General features: G+C 46.1%; 1 protein-coding gene across 2 annotated transcripts in view; it reads left to right on the top strand.

The window, feature by feature from the left end:
* Positions 1–26,491, top strand: part of SLC1A1 (solute carrier family 1 member 1) — a 112,449-nt gene that overhangs the window by 71,109 nt on the left and 14,849 nt on the right. For both annotated transcript variants that reach the window (XM_075596989.1, XM_075596998.1), the window contains exons 10-12: positions 4,932–5,054; positions 12,300–12,494; positions 14,050–14,184. In XM_075596989.1, coding sequence (XP_075453104.1) covers positions 4,932–5,054; positions 12,300–12,494; positions 14,050–14,184 — 453 coding nt within the window. The remainder of the gene's footprint in view (positions 1–4,931; positions 5,055–12,299; positions 12,495–14,049; positions 14,185–26,491) is intronic.

Raw genomic sequence — 26,491 nt, 5'->3', positions numbered from 1 at the left:
ACAAAAACAAAGATTCACCTGCAGCAGAGATCAGAATTAAAGGGGCTTTGCCTTCCAGCAGTAGTCAGGGTTCAAGAAGTGAGTTAGCGCTCCAGAGGAGCTAGGCTTTATTGTTTTCGTTAAAAGAAAAAAATAATTAATTGGCGCTGAAGCAGTGAATACAGACAGTGACCCACGAGCGGTACTGATTCTGGAAGTAAAGACTGCCACACCACATAGGACTACCAGCTGTGAATGGAGTATATGCAGAAAAGTGTGAAAATTGATTCAAGACTGTGCTGAAGCAGGGGAATTTTCAGCAAACAAATGCGGAGTGTAAAATTGCCCTACAGGGGAAAAAGGGATTGCTGAACTGTGTAAAAGGTACTCCAAAGCCAATTGCTGAGTGTTGAGTTACCCTGCCAGGAGTGAAAGAAATATTCCACTGCAAAGAATGGTTTTTTTTTTCTGCAAGTAAAAAAAAAAGTCTGCCTGTGTATCTTGGGAGAGTGAATGCCATAATACCCAAAGATGAGACTGAAAATTACTGAACTCAAGCAGAAAACCAAATTCTGTTGCTGAAGCGGAGGGATTGCACATAGCAAGTAAATAGTGTAAAGCAAATGCCTTTGCTGAAGCCAGAAAATGGGCAGCTAGGAAGCATTGTATTTAAAGAAATAGAACCCTGGGAATTTAAAATGGCCACCCAGCTGAAGTCAAACAGACTCTGTAAAAATAGGGAAGAAAATTTGTTCCTGGTGTAAAGAACCCCACCACACGGAGCAGTGTCCCTTCAGGCCTTATTCAGACGTTGAGAATGAATGCATGCACAGTAATGCTAATGTTGTAAAACTTACCAAAGGGAAGGAAAAGTCTACAGAGAGGCTTGTGAGAGCTACGACCACTACAAGCAAAATATGCCCACCTGTAGGACTACAACTATTTGGGGTTCTAGCAAATACAGTGAGGTCAGGAAGAAAAATATACCAAAATGGAGGACAAAATACAGCGTTCCTGTAATGAACCCTACCCCACGGAAGAGTGGCCCTTCCAGTCCGATGAGGAGGAAGACATCTCTTATGGGGAACCCAAACCGAGTCACACCCACAAAACACCCCAAGAATGGTGGGGGTGCCTGAACCCGGTACGAACCGAAAAGACCGCTCCCTATGATGACGAATATGATCGGCGGGAGAAAGAGCGGGAGCAGTGGATCACCGAATATTTCCGTCAGCTATTACAGTTGCAAGAAAAGCCAGGTGGATCCAGTGATGCTGCTAAAATTTCAAATGAAGAGGGAGACCCCAGTATCCCTGAGGGGACGGTGTCATCCAAAACAAAAAGGCGAAAAAAGAAAAGCGGTTCTTCACTTACCGTGGAAGGAACAGACACATCTGCAGATCTTGCGGAGGAAAAGGGGGTCCGAAATGCCCTGCAGCCTAGAGAAAATGGAGAAGTCGTCCCGCGGATGACCGAATATCCAGAGGGCCCAAGGCAGAAGTCGTGTACCAACCAACCATCCCAGGGAAGCGGAGCCGGAACCGGTGAGTGACGATCCCTTGACCAGCCCTGGGGATGCCCTGAAGGTTGCCAGGTGTGACTGTGATCGGCTACGGGAAAATAACGTGAAGCTACAGAAAAATGTGCTCACAATGTACTCTTTGGCCAGGACAGAATTGGACGATCTCAAGACTGAGCTAGACACTGCAAACTCTACTATTACCGCCATGGATGAAAAGCAGAGCCAATCTGATAAAATGATGGCTAAGCTGAAGCGAAAGTATGAGGAGGCACTGAAGCAGATGACAGTCTTCCAGCAAGAGTTGCACACTCTTCGCCTAGAGCTGAATGCCTCACAAAAGGAGGTCAACAGTGTCCGGACAGAGGTAGACGTATCTCAGAAGGAGGTTCATACACTCCGCAGAGCACTGTATGCCTCACATCATGAGATCAACAGCGGCCGCACAGAACTGGAAGTCTCCTGAAAGGAACTTCACAGTCTCACTGAGGAGCTGGACATTTCAAAGAAAACTATCCTACATCTTAACTTAGATCTCAAAGTCTCTCAGAAGGAGCTTCAGAACCTAAACCTGGAGATGGAAGTCTCACGCCAGGAGACAGCCCGCCTCCAAGCAGATGTGCAAAAATGGAAGGTGGACTGCAAGGAGGCCCTGAATAGTACAGAGACTGGAAAAAGAGAAAATTTAAGATTAAAAAAAGAAAATTCTGAGTTGACAGAACACGTCAAGGAAATGTTTGAAGCAGAGCACCGACTGCAGAACCAACTGCAAGGTCTGCGTACGCACCTTCAGTATGCTGAGGAGAAGCAGCAAACGCTGCAGGAAGAAAAGCTGCAGGCTGCTAAAGAGGTACAAGCGCTGCAGGAACGTCTGAATACCCAGTACGTCCCCACAGAGCAGTATGAGGAGCTAAAGGCCACAATGCATGTCTTCAGAGCGTCATTGGAGGCGGAGCTTCGAAACCAGGTGACTCTGTATGAGAGGGAGCGCGAGAAGGCTCAGAAACTGGAGCAAGAGCTGGAGAGACAGAGAGATGGTTCCATTCCCTTGAGTCAGTATACCAAGGAGAAAACAGACGCAGCGGCAACCTTGACGACAAAAATTACAGAGCTCCAGAATATGAGGGAGACACTGATACAGACTCAGAGAAAGCAAAGTGTGCAGATAAATTCCCTGAGAAGAGACTTGCAAGATGCACTCAAACAGATTGAGACTCTGCAGACCAGTAACTTACAGATTCCTCCAATACGGAAAAAGGTATTGGCTCTGCCCAAGCACCGGTATCCCACAGTAACTAATGCCCGTGAGGACAAGGGTACAATGAGAGCTGGGGAAACCACTCACCTTCAAAACAAGATTATGACATTTCAGCCACCTAAGAAAGTACTAGCCAAACCTGCAACCGCCCAACAGGCAACAAACAGAGGTAGGAGTGCAGAATCAAAGCCACAAGAATTCTTAGCTGAGGAAGGTGAAAAGATAGGACGTTCTCTGGAAAGGGAGGTGGAGGTGCAACTCAGTCCCAAAGAAGCTGAACTGGCGACTCCGTTTTGTGGAGGAGGTGCAGAAAGACTGCTTCAAGAGCGAAAAACTCTAAGGGCTAGTCCTAACTGCTCTACAACTGTGGCCATACAGTTTGTCTACAAAAAGAGGAGTGCCCGACGCAACGGAAATCTCATGACCGCGCATTCGGTAAAAAGACTTTACTTGGAAAAAGTCCTCCTCGAGCGACTGAGGAGTGCTGATCTCAAGCACCTTCAGGAGGAGACAAAAATTAACTGGAGAAAGGGCTCCAATCCCAGCGGGACAGAGGGTTCTCTTCCTCCATCCACTCTAATTCAAGTCACAGAAAGATCTCGAATGAGAGTTGAAGGATGGGCTTTGGCCGTGGTAAGCCCGAGCTTCCCATAAACAGGGGAGGTATGTAACAGGGGACTTATCCCTGTTCACAAATGTGCCTCTAATCCAGCAGTGTGGTGGTTAACTGCTGGTAGGCAATTAACTAACACCACCTGGCTGATTGCAGGTGGTAGAAAAAGCCTGCCTTTGAGACAGGAAGAGAGACTCCTTAGCTCACGTGGGAGCTGAACAAGGAAACCGAGCAGAGGTTCTTGAGTCTCCCAGGAGAGACTGACCAAGAGAACACAGATCTCTGGAGCTGACAAATAAGACTTCTAAACCTGGATGCTGATAATCCGGAGAAAAGGCAGCACCCCTGGAAACAGATAAGACTTTATTTTCCATTGACTGTTGTCTATATATATATATATATATCTATATGACTTGGGCTGATGAATAGCCTGGGTAGCCACCCAGTTAAAAGAGGCTGAAATAGAAGGATACATATATGCCAAAGTGGAGCAAGTTTTATTGGGCTCACTATTTCTCTGATGTTGATTTTTGCTGTGTTTAAAGCGACAGGCACAATAAAGCCTTGTTTTAATTTCACCTTAAAACAGTCTCCATTATGTACCTCTGCACATGTCCTCCTACAGTGGTGCATACCTGCTGGCAACAGGAGGGCCTGAGTCTCCCGCGATGGTATGGGGGACAACAGGGACAGGCTTCTGGGATTCTTGCCTTCATCTTTAGTGGTGATACAGCGCCTCCATCTCTGGCAAGCCCTATCAGGCTAGGGTGAAATCCTTCCAGAGAAGCCCCGGTCGCAGGGCGAGAGATTTCAGTATCAGTCTTTGTAAAAGTAGCAAGTCTCTTTATTGTACAACAGCTCACAGCAGCAGCAGCAATTCATGTACAGTGGTCTCTTCCTCCTCCTCCTTCTCCTCCAGACTGTACCCCTTCAGGATGGGCTGTCTGGGGCTCTCACTGCTCCCTGCCACCACCCCCAGGTGCAGACACTCAGGGTGGGGCTATCTCTTCCCTCACCCACTAAGCAGGGTGAGGGGCATTGGTCCACCACAGTTCTATCAACTCTACTCAGGCTTGCCTGAGCTTCTCCTCCAAACGTAACACATCATTCTCGTGGAACACACTCCTCTCTGAACCTAGGACAGAACTCAACACCAACTGTCTCTGACAGGAACAGGCAACTAACTTTAGACAGCCCCACCCATCATGATGTCAGCAGGCCCCTCCCCTGTGTCTCTTGCCTTTCACACAGAGTCAGGGGGCCTACCTCCACCAATCTTGGCAGGGCTTGAAGCGGGGGAAACCCATGATAACTACTGGCGGCCTGCCCTTAGCAGGGCTTATACCAGTAGGAGAAAGATATATAGCCCAAATTCTTACAAGGGCTACAATTAGATGTTTTATTTATGCCTAAGCTGTATGTACAATGTTTGTGGCATGGTGGTTGATATATTTGCTTGCATAGCATGTACGTCTGCAGTTAGTATTACAAAAAATTATTCTGTACATATATGCAATTTCTGAGATTATTAAATTTTGTGATGTTGTGATTTTCTTTTGCAGACTTGCAATCCATTCTGCTATCATTTTGCCACTAATTTACCTTGTAATAGTGAGGAAGAATCCTTTCCGATTTGCTATGGGCATGGCCCAAGCCTTACTTACGGCTCTCATGATATCTTCAAGGTAAATGGATGAGCTCTTTATCATCTCTACTTTGTAAAGTGTACTGTGCAAATAATGTTTGTTGTTATCTGTGTCACAATATCGTGCGATTTGTAGAATCCCCCAGCACCAAAGGAGTTATATATATCGAGTAACCCAGCATGATATTGTAAATTAACATAATTCAGAGGATGCAAAGCTCAGTGCTGCTGTAGAGCAAGATGCAAGGTTCTTAATTGGCTTGAGCATTCTATAATACTCGAGCTTCATCTTATACTATATTAGTGAAAGCACTGTATGTTTGCCTGCCTGCCTGCATGCATGCCTGCCTGGATGTCCGGTGTCCCTAGGGGAAATCTGATTGGTCCCTTGGCCCGCCCCCGCACACCTCTCATTGGCCTGAGGCGGAGTGACGGGCCAAAGGACACAGGGACACAAACACAAACACACAGGGACACACACAGGGACACACACAGGGACACACACAGAGGGACACACACAGGGACACACACACACACAGGGACACACACACACAGGGACACACACACACACAGGGACACACACACACACACAGTAGGGGGGGGGTGTACATTAGCAGCATGTATAACCCGGGGGGTGGGGCTCACATACCCACCGGTACCGGAGCCTCCGCCTCTTCCTCCCCGAACATCAGCCTCCACCCACACCCGCGCGCACCTCCTCCTCTCCCCGTGTTTCCCGCGCTTTCAGCCCCCCCCCCCTCCTCCCCCCGGCGCCGCTACAGTCAGCGGGACACACACACTATTATTACCCCTTCAGCGCCCCCCCCCCCCCCCAGTGTCAGCGGCCGTGCGAGACCCCCCCTCTATATCTCCCACCTCTCCCCCCCCCCACACATATACATGCCCCCCCCTCCCCGGCGCTACAACTCACCCCTCCCCGGCGGGGGAACAGCCAGTGGCCAGGCAGGCTGCCTCGCGGCGCCGAGTGCCCAAGATGGCGGCGCCCGGGACACAGCGGGGGAGCGGCCACAACAAGCTGCCTCCCGCCTCAGATCCACGTGGGAGCTTCCGGACGGGTGAGTGAGCGCCCTTCACCTCCCCTCACCCCCCTTCACCCAACCCTCACCCCCTTCACCTCCCCTCACCCTCCCCTCACCCCCCTTCACCTCCCCTCCACCCCCCCCTCCACCTCCCCCCCTAAGCACCACCTACCCCCCCTTCCCACCCTTCCCACCACCCCCCCCCCCTTCCCACCACCTCCCCCCTCCCCCCCCCTTCCCCCCTCCTCCCCTCCCCCCCCCCTTCCCCCCTCCTCCCCTCTCCCCCCTCCTCCCCACCCCCTCCCCACCACCTCCCCCCCTCCCCACCACCTTCCCCCCTCCTCCCCACCACCTTCCCCACTCCTCCCCCCCTTCCCCCCTCCTCCCCCCCCTTCCCCCCCACCACCTCCCCCCCCTCCCCGCCACCTTCCCCCCTCCTCCCCCCCCACCACCTCCCCCCCTTCCCCCCTCCTCCCCCTCCTCCCCCTCCCCTCCCCTCCTTCCCCCCTCCTCCCCCCCTTCCCCCCTCCTCCCCCCCTTCCCCCTTCCTCCCCACCACCTCCCCCCCCCCTTCCCACCACCTCCCCCCTCCTCCCCACCACCTTCCCCCCTCCTCCCCCCCCACCTTCCCCCCTCCTCCCCCCCTTCCCCCCTCCTCCCCCCCCACCTTCCCCCCTCCTTCCCCCCCTTCCCCCCTCCTCCCCCCCCTTCCCCCTTCCTCCCCACCACCTCCCCACCACCTCCCCCCTCCAACCCCCCTTCCCACCACCTCCACCCCCCCTTCCCACCACCTCCCCCTCCCTTCCTTCCCCCCCTCCCCCCCCCTTCCCCCCCCCCTTCCCCTCCCCCCCCTTCCCCTCCCCCCCCCCTTCCCCTCCCCCCCACCTCCTCCCCCCCCCTTCCCACCTCCTCCCCCCCCCCTACCCACCTCATTGGTCCCTTGGCCCACCCCCGCACACCTCTCATTGGCCTGCCCCCGCACACCTCTCATTGGCCTGAGGCGGAGTGACGGGCCAAAGGACATACAGGGACACACACACACACACACGTAGACACACACACACACGTAGACACACACACACACGTAGACACACACGTATACACACACACACACGTACACACACGTACACAAACACACACACGTATACACACACACACGTAGACACACACACACGTAGACACACACACACACACATAGACACACACACGTAGACACACACACACGTAGACACACACACACACACACACGTACACACACGTACACACACACACATGTATACGTAGACACACACACACATGTACACGTGCACACACACATGTACACGTAGACACGTACACACACACACATGTACACGTACACACACACATGGAGACATACACTCACACACGTATACACACACAGGTATACATACACATAATGTATACACACACACATGTATACACACACACACATGTATACACACACATGTATACACACACATGTGTATACACACACATACACACACATTTATACATACACACACATGTATACACACATGTGTATACACACACATGTATACACACACACGCATGTGTATACACACACATGTGTATACACACGTGTGTATACACACGTGTATACACACACAAACATGTTGTATACACACAATATATACATACACACAATGTATACATACACACATGTATACATACACACACATGTATACACACACACACATGTATACACACACATGTACACATACACACACACACATGTATATACACACACACACACACATACAATGTATACACACAAACATGTATACACACACACACTATCCCCAGCACCACCACATCAGCACACCGGTATCCCATGCCCCCCCAGCACACTGGCATTCTCGGCTCCCCACCATTCTCAGCCCCCATCAGCACCCACACATCGCCACCTTTGCACCTCCCCCATCGGCACACCCACATCCGCACCCCCACATCAGCACCAAACCCTCCCAAATCAGCACACCGATACAATCACCATCAGTACAGCCACAGCAGCACTACCACCGCACATGGGCCGCGTGGACCACTCCCCACCCAAATGCCACCCCCACACCACAAACATCCCGGGCAACGCCGGGGCTCTCAGCTAGTTCTAATTAAAATGTACTGTAGAACGCAGACCACAGAAAACTGAAAATCTCCAGAATTCTGCAAAACAACTTTAGTGGTTACTTTGTAAATATGAGTTTATATGAGATTATTTTCAGGTGCTCTGTATTTCTCTGTTCTTGAAAGGCTGCTCTGTTGCACAATATAATATATTTCTTAATATTAATAGACAAGTCAGTAAATCCGCAGAACACCAGACAAACTTTATCTCCCCATCCTGGTGTACTTCTTCCCATTTCCACTTCTTCAATTGTAAGAATGGCTAACAGTCTTGTTATCCAAAGGAGGCTATAACGACTGTAGGCCATTATACAGTATTAAAAAAATGCCAATATTAAAAAATATATATTAAAAATATTGCCATAAATTTACGAAGATACTCACTGACTGCAACAGACCATGGACTTTGCCCAACCTAGAGAATAAATGGGATTTCACACTGGATATAACAGAATGGACCACAACCAAGTCCTACAAGAAGTGATTTCCCAAAGTAATAAATACTATCTACCACTCAATTTAGAATTCGTAGATTCCAAAATAGCATTTGACTCTCTCTACACCTCAGTGGTTTTAATAGCATTAAGAAGACAAAGTGTTGAAGCTTACATTGATTATAAGGAACATTTACGAGAATGCCACATCAATCATTAGATTACATGAAGATACAAACAAGATAAGGATCAGCAAGGGAGTGCGACAGAGACACCATGCCACCAAAGCATTTCACAGCAGCACTTGAAGAATTGTTCAAGACATTGAATTGGGAAGAAAAAGGAATCAAATTCAATGGTAAATTCTTGATTCAACTACAATTTGCAGATTACATTGTTATTTTTGCCACAGGTCAAGAATACCTCCCGCAGCAAATCAGAGAACTTGCCGAAGTAAGTATGTCCAATGTGATGTTCAACAAATAAGTGACCTCAACGATTGAAATAAATGGAATAGAACTAGAAGACGTTGAAGAATGTGTCTACCTTGTCCAGCAAGTATCAATGGATGGAAACCATTCAAAAGAAATCAATAGAAGACTGAAGATAGGATGGGGTGTTTTTGTAAAAAATTTAAAAAAAGAGATAATCTGCAAGAGAACCTTCCACTGTGCCTCAAAAGGAAATAATTTGACCAGTATATCCTGCCTGTGCTGACAAAGGAAAAAAAAGGTGATATAGAATTAGCGCTAATGATCTAATAATAAACAATGAACCCTATATGAGGGTAAGCCCTTAGTGGGGTGTTAGGCAGCCTGATGGAATCCTGTTAGTACAATCAGAAATAAAGCAAAGACAAAAAAAAGGACAAAAAATAGAGATACCGGTACCTAATAAGTCCAATTAGGTGATAGTCCTGGAAATCCAGATGGAATGGTTCAAGTCCAAACTTGAACCATTCCATCTGGATTTCCAGGACTGCCTGTGCTGATGTATTAATGTGAAGCTCGGACCATAAATGCAAAGACAATTCAGAAGCTTCAGACAACTCGAAGTATGGAGAGATGTATGTTGGGTATTACAATTGGGTATTACAATAACAATTGGGTTAGGAAGCAAATAAAAGCCTGTGACATCATCAGAAGAGTGAAGAAGTTAAAATGGCAGTGGGCTGAACATATCACAAGAAGACATTACCATTGTTGGACAAAGATGGTACTCGACTGGATTCAAGGGATATCCAAAAGACTACGATGACAACCAAAAGTAAGATGTGATGATGAAATTAGAAAATGTATTGCAACATGGAGAAGAGAGGCTTGCAACCAGCGTACCTGGAAGATCATTGGAGAGGACATCATCCTTCAGTGGATAGAGGAGGGCTGAAGATGATGATTTTCTTTATATATAATAAATAAACCTGTTGAGTTCCAGTGAGGCTTCTGAGACTCTCCTTCACACACACACACACACACACACACACACACACACACACACACACACACACACACACACACACACACACACACACACACACAGTACTTCACGCAAACCAATGGCTCAAAAACCCAACGTTTCAGTTCTCTAGGGAACTGAACAATTGGATTTTTGTTTGTTTTTCCATATACCATTTATAAACACTTACCTTGATGTGCTATGTTTATATTAACTATTTATGATACGTGCATTCACCAGAATTTGCTTGATTAATTATGTGAGATTTTATATATATATATATATATATATATATATATATATATATATATATATATATATATATATATATATATATATATACATACAGGCATACCTCGCTTTAAGTACACTCACTTTAAGTACACTCGCGAGTAAGTACATATCGCCCAATAGGCAAACAGCAGCTCACGCATGCGCCTGTCATCACGTCCTGAACAGCAATACCGGCTCCCTGCCTGTACCGAAGCTGTGCGCAAGCGGGGAGACTATAGAGCCTGTTACAAATGCGTTATTTACATCAGTTATTCACGTATATAACGATTGCAGTACAGTACATGCATCGATAAGTGGGAAAAGGTAGTGCTTCACTTTAAGTACATTTTCGCTTTACATACATGCTCCGGTCCCATTGCGTACGTTAATGCGGGGTATGCCTGTATACATATACAGTGTTCGACAAATCACCCAAAAATCTACTCGCCGAACAAAAAATCTACTCGCCACCTAGCCCCGCCCCCTAGTCCTGCCCCCAGACCTGCTTTTAAAAAAAAAAAAAAATTCCTAGTAAGAACAACATTAATTTTTGACATTAGTTTATTTATTGTATTACATTATACTACAATTAGTCCGTGTGTGTGTGTGTGTGTGTGTGTGTGTGTGTGTGTGTGTGTGTGTGTGTGTATGTTCCTGAACCCCATAACTAGTGCCTGGATGCCCCCGCGTCACAATATCTTAAGCAGCAATCCCGTCTGGGATCTTACCTGATCCGCAGTCCCCCAATGTCCAGATACCCTCATTTCCGCAATGTTATACATTGGAGGGGAGGTGTTCCCTACCTGTCTTCTGGTTTAGGGGGGATTCCAATGTCTTCCGTGTGAAGCTTGAGTCAGATCTGGAAGAAAGCAGTATAGGTTATTTCGTGTAGGTATAGGGCAGTTAAGATATATAGGGTAATAAGAGATCCAGAGTGTGAGAGAGAGAGAGTGTGGGTGAGAGACAGAGAGAGAGAGAGACAGAGAGACAGAGAGACACACACACACAGAGAGCGGTACACACACACACACACACACACACACACACACACACACAGAGAGACACACAGAGAGAGAGAAAGAGAGAGACACACAGAGAGAGAGACACAGAGAGGGAGAGAGAGAGAGACACAGAGAGGGAGAGAGACACACACAGAGAGACAGAGAGAGACACACACACAGAGAGAGAGACACACACACACACACACACAGAGACACACACACACACACACAGCGAGAGAGACACACACACAGAGAGACACACACACAGAGAGAGAGAGAGACACACACACAGAGAGACAGACACAGAGAGAGACACACACACAGAGAGAGAGACACACACAGAGAGAGAGAGAGAGACACACACAGAGAGAGAGAGAGACACAGAGAGAGAGAGAGAGAGAGAGAGAGAGAGAGAGAGAGAGAGAGAGAGAGAGACACACACAGGCAGCTGTATATATCTCACATCTAAAACTATGAAACAAGCATTAACAATGCTGGGCAATTATAGCAACTCACAACTGAGTCATTTTGCTTATTCCAAATATTCCATCTGTTTCTATCTGGCAACGGGGCTTTAAAGATCTGGTGTGGCAGTAGACAATTGAATGCTGAAAAAACAGTGGAAATGGCGGTCACTGCTCACCAAACTCCGGAATCAACCAAGCGCAGTATAAATAAAAAATTATTTATTCATCCAAGTGAAGAAAGACATACACAGAGTGTATAACTCTGACGCGTTTCGTCTCGGTAAGGAGACTTTTTCAAAGAGTAAACAATTGAATGCTCACTGATAATTAAACAGACATATGCATATTTGTTTTGGGTCAACAGAGTCATCTTGAGATTTGTATTTTATTTAGTTACTAGATGCTAGTTTGATGTATATGGGTCAGACTTTGACTTCCATCTGTTAACGTTGTGCTGTCTCTTGGCTCAGTTCAGCAACTTTGCCAGTCACCTTCCGCTGTGCTGAAGAGAAAAATCACGTGGACAAGAGAATCACCAGATTTGTTTTGCCGGTGGGAGCCACAATTAACATGGATGGGACTGCGCTATATGAGGCAGTGGCAGCTGTGTTTATCGCACAGCTCAATGATATGCATCTGGATATTGGTCAAATTGTCACGATAAGGTAGGGTCATCGAGTCATTATCACTACTGATGTTATACTCTCTGATTTTCATATACACAATGTGCTTACTTACTACCGGTTAACCAAATTAACTTTCCTAGCCCCTAATAAGTCAATAGAATATTCTTCTGGACATTCTTAGCTACTTTCTCAAGCTTGAGAATGTTGTTAGGTGAGCCCAAAATGTAGCTATTTTTAGCTCGCAATAAACTAATAATAAACAGAAACAAAGAGTAAAGAATGTTTTTCATTATTAATAAAATTGATATTTAAAACCAGAGACAGAACATGAAACACAGACAGAGCTCAGTGCAACATCCAATGACACTAATACACGGTACAGTGCCTAAATATATATATAGATATCTTTTTTTGAATAAAATGTTTTTTTAGTTTAACTCTTTGGCCAAAGTGTTGTAAGCCCTTGAGCCCCTCCAAAGCAGACCACGTCTCAAGGGTCCTAACACTAAAATACAATTAAATTGAAAAGGTATTTTCCCAACCGTATTGTTTTGCATTTTAATGTTGCATTTAATGCTGGACAATACTATTTAGGGTATGCACTCCTTAAATAGTTTCTAGCATTTTGGTCTGTTTTTTCTTTTGTACTTGTAAACTATCAATCTGACACTATTCACTTCATGGAAGCTCCAAAAAGACAACTTATTTAAACAATTAATAAACCAGCAAATGGAGGGGGGGGGAGGGGGGAAGCACTAGACTATTTTAGTTGACCTTGAGGTAGTTGGCAAACATGCAAATAAGTTTTGTATGGTTTTTTTTTTGGTTACTACCTGGCTTCTAATCATCCTCAGAAGCTCTTGTAATCCAGATGTTGACCTAGAGTGGTTGATGTAAAAGCTGACTCAAGCAGTCATATGGTCCATTTGGTGACCCACTTCAGTCAATTTGGGTGTTTAAAACTTCCAGACTCTTCACCTGGGCTGTGAGAGCATCTCCTTGTGACCTAGACAAAGATATAATGTAATGGGATCATTCTGACTTCATAGACTGAGACTGTTGAAATCTGTAGAGATGGTGAATGTGTGAGATTTGTTTACAAATGAGTAAGACTTTCTCCAAATAGAAATATAACATAGAAACTTAAAAAACTGACAGCCCAGAGCGGTCATTTGACACCCTCACTGCATATTTTACGTGCTTGACAAAATCAAAGACTCTACCAGATCTAAAACATTCTACCCATGTATAGAAAGATTACGTTCCTGATATAAGAACGTAGAAAATCATAGCAAACATAGGCAAAAACTGAGTTCAGCATAACATCAACACCTTTTCAGAAATTGAGTTTTACACAATAGTTCGTTTAAAATATATATATATATATATATATATATATATATATATATATATACATATATATATAAATTTCATATATTTATAATATATCTAAAAACAGTTTGCACAAGAATACAAACGTAAATCCTATTAGAATGAACTCCTTTTCTGCCAAAGAAATGCATTGCTCTGCAAAAGGGGTACACAGCTGTATTCTGACGTATCCTCTGCTTGTGTTTGTGTCTACGGGTTGCAGTGTAACAGCAACGGCCGCTAGTGTTGGAGCTGCAGGAGTACCTCAAGCCGGCCTGGTTACCATGGTGATTGTTCTCAGTGCTGTCGGACTTCCAGCAGAGGATGTGACACTTATCATAGCAGTTGACTGGCTTCTGTAAGTTTTCATGCATTATTATTCATGGCATCAAATCCCATCCTAGTGCTGTCCAGCTTTCTTACAGGACGTGTTTTTGTTTGTTTGATTATTTTATTTTTCTGTGAATACAGTACTGTTATACATACAGGATAATAATGTGTATGGTTTTACATATCTATTTGTGGTTCATGATCTCAAACTATGAGATAAACTGCCTGAATCTGTCGGCAGCAGAATAACTTGTGTTCTATATGTAGCACTGTTTCCCCCCAATCTCATATAGGGACCACTACTGGGGATCTACACATGTTACTGGGTGTGTGGTGCGATACCTGTTAGGCTCACAGGAGTACTGAGTCATCTGCTTAGGTAGTAATGAGACAGGACAGGCTTAGGTAGAGCTCCGTGTTCTTCTTCTCTTGGTGTTTCAGCGCCTCCAGCTGTGATGGAACCTAGGGTGTGTCGGTGTCAGCCCCCATCACTGCACTCCTTATCCCTCCTGCCCAGGAACTGACACCAGGCAGGTAGTGCTGAACAGGATTTATTGTGGTGTATACTTGCAGCAGTTCTTCCTAGCAGCATGGTCTCTCTGAAGTCCCAGGACTTCTAGATGGTGCTGCCCCAATAGTGTGGGGCCTTGAGTCTTGGTGTTCTCTAGGCCTCTTGGACCTGGAGTGGGCCAGCTCATCCTCGCAATGGGAGAGGCTGACAGCCATCCCTCTCTCCTTGGGAAGCAGAGGCAGACTCTCTAACTTTGATGCTCCTCCTTGGAAAACTCTGGAAGGGGCGGGTTCATGGACTGTACCCATCAATTATAGGCTTCCTTCTTTCACTTTCTAGGATAGCAGAAGGGGGGGGGGTCACTGGCCCATAGATTAACCTGATACTGCCTGGAACTTTACAGGACTTACATAGCAGATATACTATGTGGGGAAAGATAGGTATTATGGGACATAGCATGTTATATATATTATCACAGGATGCAAAGCAATAAATAGATACACGTGCCACTCCCTTTTTCAAGCTTCAGAAGTGTTTTTTTGTTTGTTTCAGAAATGACTTTTACTTTATTCCTAGTCCTCCAAATTTCATACATCACTGTCAAATCCTCCAGCAGTTTTCAATGTCAAAGAAATATTGAAGTGAAATAAGTTTTAAAAGCTTTTGCATTTGTCCTTCATTGTAAACACTGGAATTACTTAACAAACTTTTAGCAAAATCAGTATACTGTAGCATGTTCTGTTGAATTTGCTGTTGTGTTCTTTGGCCCTAAAATTTTGGAAAAAATTTACATATGTTAAATGATTAATCAGCGGTTGGACATGATAAAATGTGTCAAATCCTGATTGTAAATCCGGTACTGTTATGTTACTAAGTGGTGCTGAATTTATAAAACGCATCATCATATTTACTAAAGCTTAAAGTAATACAATTTAGTGTCAATATGCACTTTTCACAGTTAAAAGCTTCCTTACCTATTGACTGGTGGCTCAAAAAAGTGACTGGTGGCATCCTCAAAAACATTGCCACATACCTCCCCGTCTTTCGCTCCTATACACAAAATACCAGGTCATAATTGTGGATGAAAATTGTATTTATAATCTTCTACATAAATTAAGAGGACCTAGGCAGCACAACGTATAGTAGAGTTCTACCAAACCTGTACACCAGCCACAAGCTGTACTCTCTCTGTGGGCCAATCCAGATTCCATAACCAACATTCCATTAGAGTATAACCCCACACCCTGTATTTTACCATTGAGTATTAGTGCTGTCTATACCTCCATGAGAGGACAGTACCAAACTCTGCCACCATGCATGGACTGTTGTGTCGCCTCTCCCACCATGGGAGGTCAGCCCCAAGCCCTGCCATTCACCATAGGGCTGTAGTGCACCTCTCCCCTCATGAGAGGACACCACCCCAATCTGTCACCTAGCATGGGAATTAGAAGTGCATCTTTCAATCAACCAAGTGATAGCAGGGGAGAGCCTTCTTTCTCCTTTGCGAAACCAATATTTAGTACATTCTTTTGGCAAGGTCCTTCCACTGCTGGGACAAAACCAATTAACAAGGATTGACAAACACCCATCACTTTATTTATTATTATTGGGGGGTTTTGTGTGTGTTTTTTGTAATTTTAACATTAAAACATTGCAATAAATACAGAATTACATCTACTATATATTTCTGAAAGCACTGTATGTCTGCGTCCCTAGCGGCAATCTCATTGGTCCCTTGGCCTGCCCGCCCCCGCACCTCTCATTGGCCTGAGGCAGAGTGACGGGCAAAAACACACACACACACCCCCTCACACACACACACCCCCTCACACACACACACCCCCTCACACACACACACCCCCTCACACACACACACACCCTCACACACACACACACCCTCACACACACACACACCCTCACACACACACACACACACCCTCACACACACACACACCCTCACACACACACACACCCTCACACACACACACACACCCTCACACACACACACACCCTCACACACACACACCCCCTCACACACACACACCCCCTCACACACACACACCCCCTCACACACACACACCCCCTCACACACACACACACACCCTCACACACACACACCCCCCCTCACACACCCCCCCTCACACACACCCCCCCTCACACACACCCCCCCTCACACACACACACCCCCTCACACACACACACACACACACACACACCCCCTCACACACACACACACACACACACACACACACCCTCACTCTCCCCCGTCAGTTGGACTGCAGCTCACCTTCCACACACACCCCCCCCCCTCCTCTCCCGGTGCCCCTCACTCTCTCCCCCCACCTCACCCAAATCCCCACGCTCCGCAACATCCCCAGCCGCACCATCACCCTCACTGTGCGCCGCGGCCCTCCTGCTCAGCAGCAAACTCCAGGCTCCTCCCCCCTCGCGGCGCGGCCCGGGCCTCCTGCTCTCCCCCTCACGTGCGCCGCTACCGGAGAGGGGAAGCGTGGCGCGGGACTCCCCCTCACGTGCGCCGCTACCGGAGAGGGGAAGCGCGGCGTGGGACTCCCCCTCACGTGCGCCGCTGCCGGAGAGGGGAAGCGCGGCGCGGGACTCCTGCCACTCTTGCCCACCCCCCAGCTTCCCGAACCCACCTGCTGCCCCAGCCAGATGCCACGGGGTCAAGGTAAGTCACCCACCGTCTCCCACCCACGCACTGTCACCCAGTCACCCACCCACTCACTCAGTCACCCACTCAGTCACCCACCCACTCAGTCACCCACCCACTCAGTCACCCACCCAGTCACTTTCACCCAGTCACCCACTCAGTCACCCACCCACTCAGTAACCCACCCACCCACTCACTTAGTCACCCAAAAACTCACTTAGTCACCCACCCACTCACTCAGTCAAGTCACCCACCCACTCACTCAGTCAAGTCACCCACCCACTCACTCAGTCAAGTCACCCACCCACTCACTCAGTCAAGTCACCCACCCACTCACCCAAGTCACCCACCCACCCAGTCACCCACCCACCCACCCAGTCACCCACCCAGTCACCCACCCACTTTCACCCAGTCACCCACCCACTTTCACCCAGTCACCCACCCACTCACCCACCCAGTCCGCCACCCACCCAGTCACCCACCCAGTCAAGGTCACCCACCCACCCAGTCACCCACCCATCCACCCACCCACCCAGTCAACTCAGTCAACTCAGTCACCCACCCACTCACCCACCCACTCAGTCACCCACCCACTCAGTCACCCACCCAGTCACTCAGTCACCCACCCATTCAGTCACCCATTCAGTCAGTCACCCAGTCACCCACCCATTCAGTCAGTCAGTCAGTCACCCACTCACCCACCCAGTCACCCTCTCACCCACCCAGTCAGTCACCCACTCACTCACCCAGTCAGTCACCCACTCACTCACCCAGTCAGTCACACACTCACTCACCCACCCACCCACCCAGTCAGTCATCCAATCACTCACCCACCCACCCACCCAGTCAGTCACCCACTCACTCACCCACCCACCCACCCAGTCAGTCACCCACCCACCCAGTCAGTCACCCACCCAGTCAGTCACCCACCCAGTCAGTCACCCACCCAGTCAGTCACCCACTCACCCACCCAGTCAGTCTCCCACTCACCCACCCAGTCAGTCTCCCACTCACCCACCCAGTCAGTCTCCCACTCACCCACCCAGTCAGTCTCCCACTCACCCACCCAGTCAGTCTCCCACTCACCCACCCAGTCAGTCTCCCACTCACCCACCCAGTCAGTCTCCCACCCAGTCAGTCTCCCACCCAGTCAGTCTCCCACCCAGTCAGTCTCCCACCCAGTCAGTCTCCCACCCAGTCAGTCTCCCACCCACCCACCCATTCAGTTTCCCACTCACCCACCCATTCAGTTTCCCACTCACCCACCCATTCAGTCTCCCACTCACCCACCCACCCATTCAGTCTCACACTCACCCACCCATTCAGTCTCACACTCACCCACCCATTCAGTCTCACACTCACCCACCCATTCAGTCTCACACTCACCCACCCATTCAGTCTCACACTCACCCACCCATTCAGTCTCACACTCACCCACCCAGTCTCACCCAAAACCACCCACCCAGTCACTGACCCCACCCACCCACTCACCGACCCCACCCACCCACTCACTGACCCCACCTACCCACTCACTGACCCACCCAGTCACCGACCCCAGTCACTGACCCACCCAGTCACTGACCCTGAAAAAGTCACCCAGTCACCGACCCACCCAAAGTCACCCACCCACCCAAAGTCACCCACCCACCAACCCAGAGTCACCCACCCACCCACCGACCCAAAGTCACCTACCCACCAACCCAAAGTCACCCACCCACCGACCCAAAGTCATCCACCCCCCGACCCAACTCACCCACCCACCGACCCAACTCATCCACCCAACCACCGACCCAAAGTCACCCACCGACCCAAAGTCACCCACACACCGACCCAAAGTCAAACCGACCCAAAGTCACCCACCCACCCACCGACCCAAAGTCACCCACCCACCGACCCAAAGTCACCCACCCACCGACCCAAAGTCACACACCCACCGACCCAAAGTCACCCACCCACCGACCCAAAGTCACCCACCCACCGACCCAAAGTCAAACCGACCCAAAGTCACCCACCCAGTCACCAACCCACCCACCCACTCAGTCAAGTGTCACCCACCCACCCACACAGTCACACACTCAGTCAACTCCGTCACCCACCTAGCTGTCAAGGGGGGGGGAAGCCTAACCCTGTCGTACGCCCCCTCCAAAATTACATCCCGGGCAACGCCGGGTCTCTCAGCTAGTAACATATAAAGAAAGGAGCATGCTTGCAATAGGTTCCCCGTTCTATTAAATATTTACACTACCTCTTCCAACCTAATCATTTATTTTAAGAACAGTGATGCCACATGCACAAATCCAGGAAAACTAAAATACTGCACTTACTCAGATCTAATTTCCCCTTCCTACCCCTGTTCAGCAAACTTCTCCTAATGTAACCCCATGCTTTCCACTTCCCATGTCTGAACTATACATTATTGATCCTTAAACATTATCCATCTTGGCCTGCTTCCCTACAGGTCATTCAGACTCAGTCATATGGCCTTGCACTAATATCTCCAAGGCTTCCTTGATTAGAGGAATCCTCAATTGTCCATTCGACCTGTGGCCATACCATCCTTCACTCCTATAAACAAAACACTAATACACAATTGTAGGTGAAAATGGCAAGAACATTTTATTCATAATCTTATACATAACTTAAAAGGACTTTGCCTCCAACTCTGTATATAGAGTTCAACGAAGTTGTACACCCGCCATCAGCTATACCCGTTTGGTGGGCCAATCCAAATCCTATAACCCACATTCCATGAGAGGACCCCACCATATTAGAGCTATCTCCCTTCCATTCACCTTAGAGCTGTAGCACAGACTCTCCCTACATGATAGGACACCACCACACCCTGTCATCTATCACAGGCAGGAGCAGTGCCTCTTCCAATCCACCAAGTGGAAGAAGGGGAGAGCCTCTTAAGTGTATTCCTCTGGCAATGTCCCTCTGCCACCAGTAAGCCCGTTGAATACTTTCAATTGGTCTTGTCCCCCGACCAAAGAAAAATAATGTCCTCTAATAACCAATAAATCCATAACTACAGACAAGCACATCCCAATGTCATTGTTGTACTGTACTTTATTGTTCCTACAGTATAACTTAATGAGAACTTCTCTGCTATTGTAACCACATTAAGATATAACAGAGGCCATCAGATAAGATGAAGTGCTTTATTATGTATATATTGTTCTCCACCTCAATGAATTACTTATTTACATCTTCCAAGGTATTGCTGAGTTTTTTCAATAAGTTCTCACCCTACTGGAAGATCCAAACTCTACCATAAGACAGGTATGCTTAACTGAAAAGCAAAATAGGTTATAACTGACTTCTGAGCAGTCCTCTAACCCAATTGGATGATACACATGTCCCACTAACCACACCTACATACAAACGTGCAATTGGGTTTTACTAAAGCCACCCAACTGTTTGAAATACCCCATCTAACATAACAGAATTATTTGTTTGATTACTTTCCACTCTTAACTCAGAAATGTCCAGGAAGTTCCTAGAAAAAGTTGACACTGATACCGTATCATAAAATATGTACCACTGTTTTTGTCACTGAAATATTTTTTTCTATTACAGTAGCTCTTAGTAAATGTACACATGTTTTATTCCTCTCATACATGTAACCAACAATTCATAGCAATGCCAGGACCACACCAGATAGCTAATGAGCTAAATATCAGGAACTAGAGAAACATATCCTAACACCACAATCCTTACCTTACAAATTGGTTCTATTGTGCTCTCACGACTGCAAATGCAGAAACAGGTCCGCTCAAAAGTCTTACAAATAATTCAGCTCCATTTGCCTCCACAAAAACCTTAAGCAAGCCGGTGTCCACCTAGGCAATAACCCTGCCTGCCACACTCCCCTTTTATCATGGGAAATAGGAACAAGCGCCTCTTTCAATCCATCAAGTAAAAGCAGGGGTACTGATCTTTAGTGCATTCTTTTGGCAATGTCCTTCCACTGTGTAACAAAAAAACTAACAAGGATTGCCAAACACCAATCACTTTATTTATTATTTTTGGGGGGGTTTTGTGTGTTTTTTTTTGTAATTTTAACATTGAAAAATTGCCATAAATGCAGAATTACAACCTTGAGCAAGCTTGTCACCACCTAGGCTATATCCCTGCCTGCCACCCTTTTCTTTTATGTAATATGCTCAAATTAATGTCAGGCTTGTGCATTATGAATATAACATGTATATAATATACGTCAGACCATATTCAAGGTCACCACTAACATGTACCAAAACGACATTCAACTCTGTAAAAAAAACTCCAAAAGACAGAAATGCCCAATGCTACATCCAATATGACAAAAATAGAAAGTGAAATACCTATATATTCTCTTGAAAAGGGGTCATCTAGTTAAACCCTTTGGCCAAAGCGTTATAAGCCTGCAAGCCACATCAAGGCATGACCATTAGCAGGTCCTAACACTACCTAATTAAAATTCTCATTTACCTCTATATTTGAAAGGAGAATTATGACACTGAATTTGTCCAAACCCAGTAACATGAAAAAGACCTGCTAACTTGGAAAGTGGGGAGGGGTGAGCTTAAACTCTAGGGGGGGCACTAACTCCCAAACAGCTGATATCAGCTGGAAAAAAGTTAATAAACACACAGAATCAAAGCAAGCTCAAGAAACCCTGAAACATACCACATTATATATGTATATAAGTGTCAAAAGGATAGCTACTGAGCGTGCCCAAATGTATACAACAAAAGACAGAAATGCCCAATGCTACATCCAATATGACATAAATACACAGTGAAATACTTATATATTGTCTTGAAAAAGGGTCATTTCGTTAAACCCTTTGGATGAAATGTGTTATAAGCCTGCAAGTCACATCAAGGCATGACCATTAGCAGGTCCAAACACTACCTGATTAAAATTCTCATTTACATCTAAATTTGATGGGAGAATGATCTCATTGGATCTGTTCAAATCCAGTAAAAAAGTGAAAAAGGCCTACTAACTTGGAAAGTTGTATACATTTGGCCACGCTCAGTAGCTCTCCTTTTGACATATATATATATATATATATATATATATATATATATATAGTTTTAATGGGAATGAGGGGTTTATAAGCATGGTGTATTAGGATATGTGGAGTTTTTTTTTACAGATAATAAACACACAGAATCCCAGCAAGCTCAAGAAATCCCCAAACATATATATATATATATATATATATATATATATATATATACAGTGTTCGATAAACCTATACATTTGCTCGCCCCGGGCGAGTGGATTTAACCCCCGGGTGAGTAAATATTGGCCCAAGCAGCACACGTTTGGTACTAGGTGGCGAGTAGATTTTTTTGTGTGGCGAGTAGATTTTTTGGTGATTTGTCAACCACTGTATATATATATATATATATATGTATGTATGTATGTATGGGGATTTCTTGAGCTTGCTGGGATTCTGTGTGTTTATTATCTGTAAAAAAATCTCCACATATCCTAATACACCATGCTTATAAACCCCTCATTCCCATTAAAACTATCTTTTAAGCCCACTGGGAAACCCATTGTCACTAAAATGTACTGACACCTTTCAGATACCATACCGGGAGAAAACTGTATTATGAGGGCAAACCTATCACAGGTGCTCACCACAAACAAGATGGGACCGCGAGGCAGAGGTGGGGATGTTAGTGTACACCGACCTCCAGTTTCATGTATGAAAGGCAGAACCTAAGCACTACGGATTTATGCTATAAAAGTGATTATCACTTTTATAGCAGAAATCCATAGTGCTTAGGTTCTTCCTTTCATACATGAAACTGGGGGTACCACGCAGAGATTCCTGAACCAGGAGCACCGGTATTTGTATCAACCTTTGAATTTATTTTGGGGTGTGTAGCATTATCCTCCAAAACTGAGTGTACACCGACCTCCAGCCGCGTGAGCGCATCCTGAGTGCAGAGTGATAGTTGTATAGCCGGGTTTGGAGAAGTGAGGATAGTCGTAATACACGCCGTGGTCAGGGGTTGGAGAAGTCGGATGGTCGTAGAGGGTAGCCGGGGTCCAGGGGCGGAGAAGGTAGAGGTCCAGAAGCAAGCCAAGGTCGAGGTGGAGAGAAGTTAGGGTGCAGGTACAAGTCGAGGTCAAAACACTGAGAGACAAGACAGGATCTAAATGCAAAAGGCAACAGGACAAGGCAGCAGAAACTTGATGTAAGCACTACGCTCAGGAACAAAGAATTATGCTAAGCCAATTTGCCAGAGAGCTGGCTGAGCATATAAAGGGCAGGTGACCAATGAGCAGCCAGCAAGCAGCTGCCACACATTCACACATTGTTAAATAAATCATGACACAGTGTAATATGTCATGTGTTGTTGTTCCTCTGAGGTTGTATTTACCTACCGTATTTCCTCGATTGTAAGACGCCATCGATTTGTAAGACGCACCATTGATTTGGCCCTTACAATCGAGGAAATTTACTTTTTCACTTACCATGTTTCAGGAGAGGTCTCATGTCAGCAGAGGCTGAAGTGGGCGGCGGCGGCAGGAGAGGTCTCACGTCTGCAGATGGTTTAAGATGGACAGCGGGTGGGAGTGCGGCAAGGGTGCGGCGGCAGGACAGGTCCAAGTCTGCAGGTGAATGAAGAGAAGAAGATGGAGGGAAGGTGTGCGGTGACAGGAGATCATAATAGCAGGAGAGCTGAGCAGGAGAAGAGCGGCACAGGAGAACGGCTTGGGAGGTGCACACATTAACACCAGAAGTTGACCGGTGTCTGACTTCTGGTTACAGTGTGCACCTCCCAAGTCGTTCTCCTGTGCCGCTCTTCTCCTGCTCAGCTCTCCTGCTGAGCTCTCCTGCTATTATGATCTCCTGCAACCATACGCCCACCTGCTGTCTTCTTTTCTTCATTCACCTGCAGATTTGGGACCTGTCCTGCCACCGCACTCTTGCCCGCTATCCATCTTCAACCATCCGCAGACATGGGACCTCTCCTGAAACATGGTAAGTGAAAATAGAGGGTTTGTACCGTAGACACTTTTCTAAAAAAAAAAATGTTTTAATACTGTACATCGATTCTAAGACGCACGCAGATTTCAGACATGTGAAAATCGAAAAAAGGTGCATCTTAGAATCGAGGAAATAGGGTACTTTTAAGACCTGCTAAGGAACAGTTGATTGTTATAATGTCCTGATATGTCAAACCATAGAATTCAAAGAGGGTGTACTTTCTTTTTCACACATATATATATATTTATCATCATCTCACCAATGATCTCCAGGTACTGTGCTTGAAAGCTTCTCCACGTTGCTCCAACACATTTTCTGATTTTATCCTCCCATTTTACTTCTGGTCGTCAGCTTGATCTTTTAATCTCTCTTGGAATCCAGTCGAGTATCATCATTTCTTCTTGTGATATTTCTGGCACACGGCCATTTTAATTTCTTCACCCTTATGTCACAGACTTTTGTTTGGTTTTGAACTGATTAATTGTTCTTGATGTCTCTTCATGTAATACCCAGCATACATATACAGTGGCAAGAGAAAGTTTGTGAATCCCTTAGGATTTTCACATATTTCAAATCTAAAATGTTATTAGATCTTAATCTAAATCCTAATAATAGATAAATATAACCTGATCAAACAAATGACACAAAAAACATGATACTTTTTCAACATTTATTTACTGTATCTACAAATGATTCAATATTCAATATCCATGTGTGAAAAAGCATATGAACCTTTAGATTCAGTACTCGGTAACACCGCCTTGAGCAGTAATGACTTCAACTAAGTGTTTCCTGTAACTGTTGACCAGTTTTTAAATAATTTTGACCCATTCCTCCTTACAGAACGGCTTCAACTCAGTGACATTTGAGGGCTTCCTTGCATGGACAGATCGCGTTAGGTCCTGCCATAACATTTCTATTGGGTTTAGATGTGTACTTTGACTCGGCCATTCTAACATTTCTCAATTTCTTCTTCTGCAGCCATTCTTTTGTAGTTCTACTTGTCTGTTTAGGATCAGTGTCTTGAGCATAACCCACTTTTGTTTCAGCTCACGGACGGATCGCCTAACATTCTCCTCTAGATTCTTCTGATACAATGTGTTCATTGGTTGTGTAATTTATTGCAAGCCATCCAGGTCCTGAGTCAGCAAAGCAGCCCCAAACCATCTCAGTGCCACCACCATGCTTGATGGTTGGGATGAGGTTCTTCTTTTTGAACGCAGTGTTTGGTTTTCATTGAGGCCAAAATGTTCTACCTTTGACTTTTCTGTCCAGAAAACATTGTTCCAGAAGGGTTGTGGATCATCTATATGCTCCTTGATGAACTACAGATGTTCTTTTTAGAGAGCAGTGGTTTCCTCCCGGCTATCCTTCCATGAACACCACAGTATATTTCTGATAGTTGAGTCATGAACACTCACATTAGCCAAGGCGAGAGGCCTGCAGATTCTTGGATGTTGCTGTGGGGTTCTTTGTGACTTCCTGGATGATTTGCCGGTTTGTTCTTGGAGAGATTTTGGTAGGATGACCACTCATGGGTAGAGTGACTGTGGTCTCCAACTTTCTCCATTTGTAGATGATCTGTCTGACAGTGGATTGGTGGAGCCCCAAATCATTAGAAAGGATTTGGAACCGTTTCAGACTGATGAGCATCAATAACTGCTTTTCTGAGGTCCTCAGAAATTTCTTTTGATCGTGGAATGACTTGTTTCCACACACTTTTATGGTGAAGACCAAACTCACAAAGTTTCTTATATTTATATAGGGTGGGGCCATCTAAACTCACACCTGAAGATCTACCTAATTTTTTAAATGACTGATTCTAATGATCCCCTTTAATTAACTGATAAAAGCAGTGTTTCACTTACTTTTACACATATCCAGACTCTTAATTACTCATTGTTTGTATAATACCTACATTATTTTGTTTCAAAAGACATGGAATTGGTTAATATAAAACGGGGTTAATTCAAGGAGATTATCATGGAAAAACTATGGAATTTCCGTAATTATCATTGGGGTTCACAAACTTGTTCTTGCCACAGTGTATCTCGAAAGCTCGCACAAATAAAAGCATTTCGTTAGCCACAGAACGGTATCATCTATTTATTTTTTGATTATTGAAGCTCGGCTAACACGGTACTGATACCTCTATA

The sequence above is a fragment of the Ascaphus truei genome, chromosome 1 (assembly GCF_040206685.1).
Source record: "Ascaphus truei isolate aAscTru1 chromosome 1, aAscTru1.hap1, whole genome shotgun sequence".
Lineage (NCBI taxonomy): Eukaryota > Metazoa > Chordata > Amphibia > Anura > Ascaphidae > Ascaphus > Ascaphus truei.
This window is presented reverse-complemented; position numbering and strand designations above follow the sequence as displayed.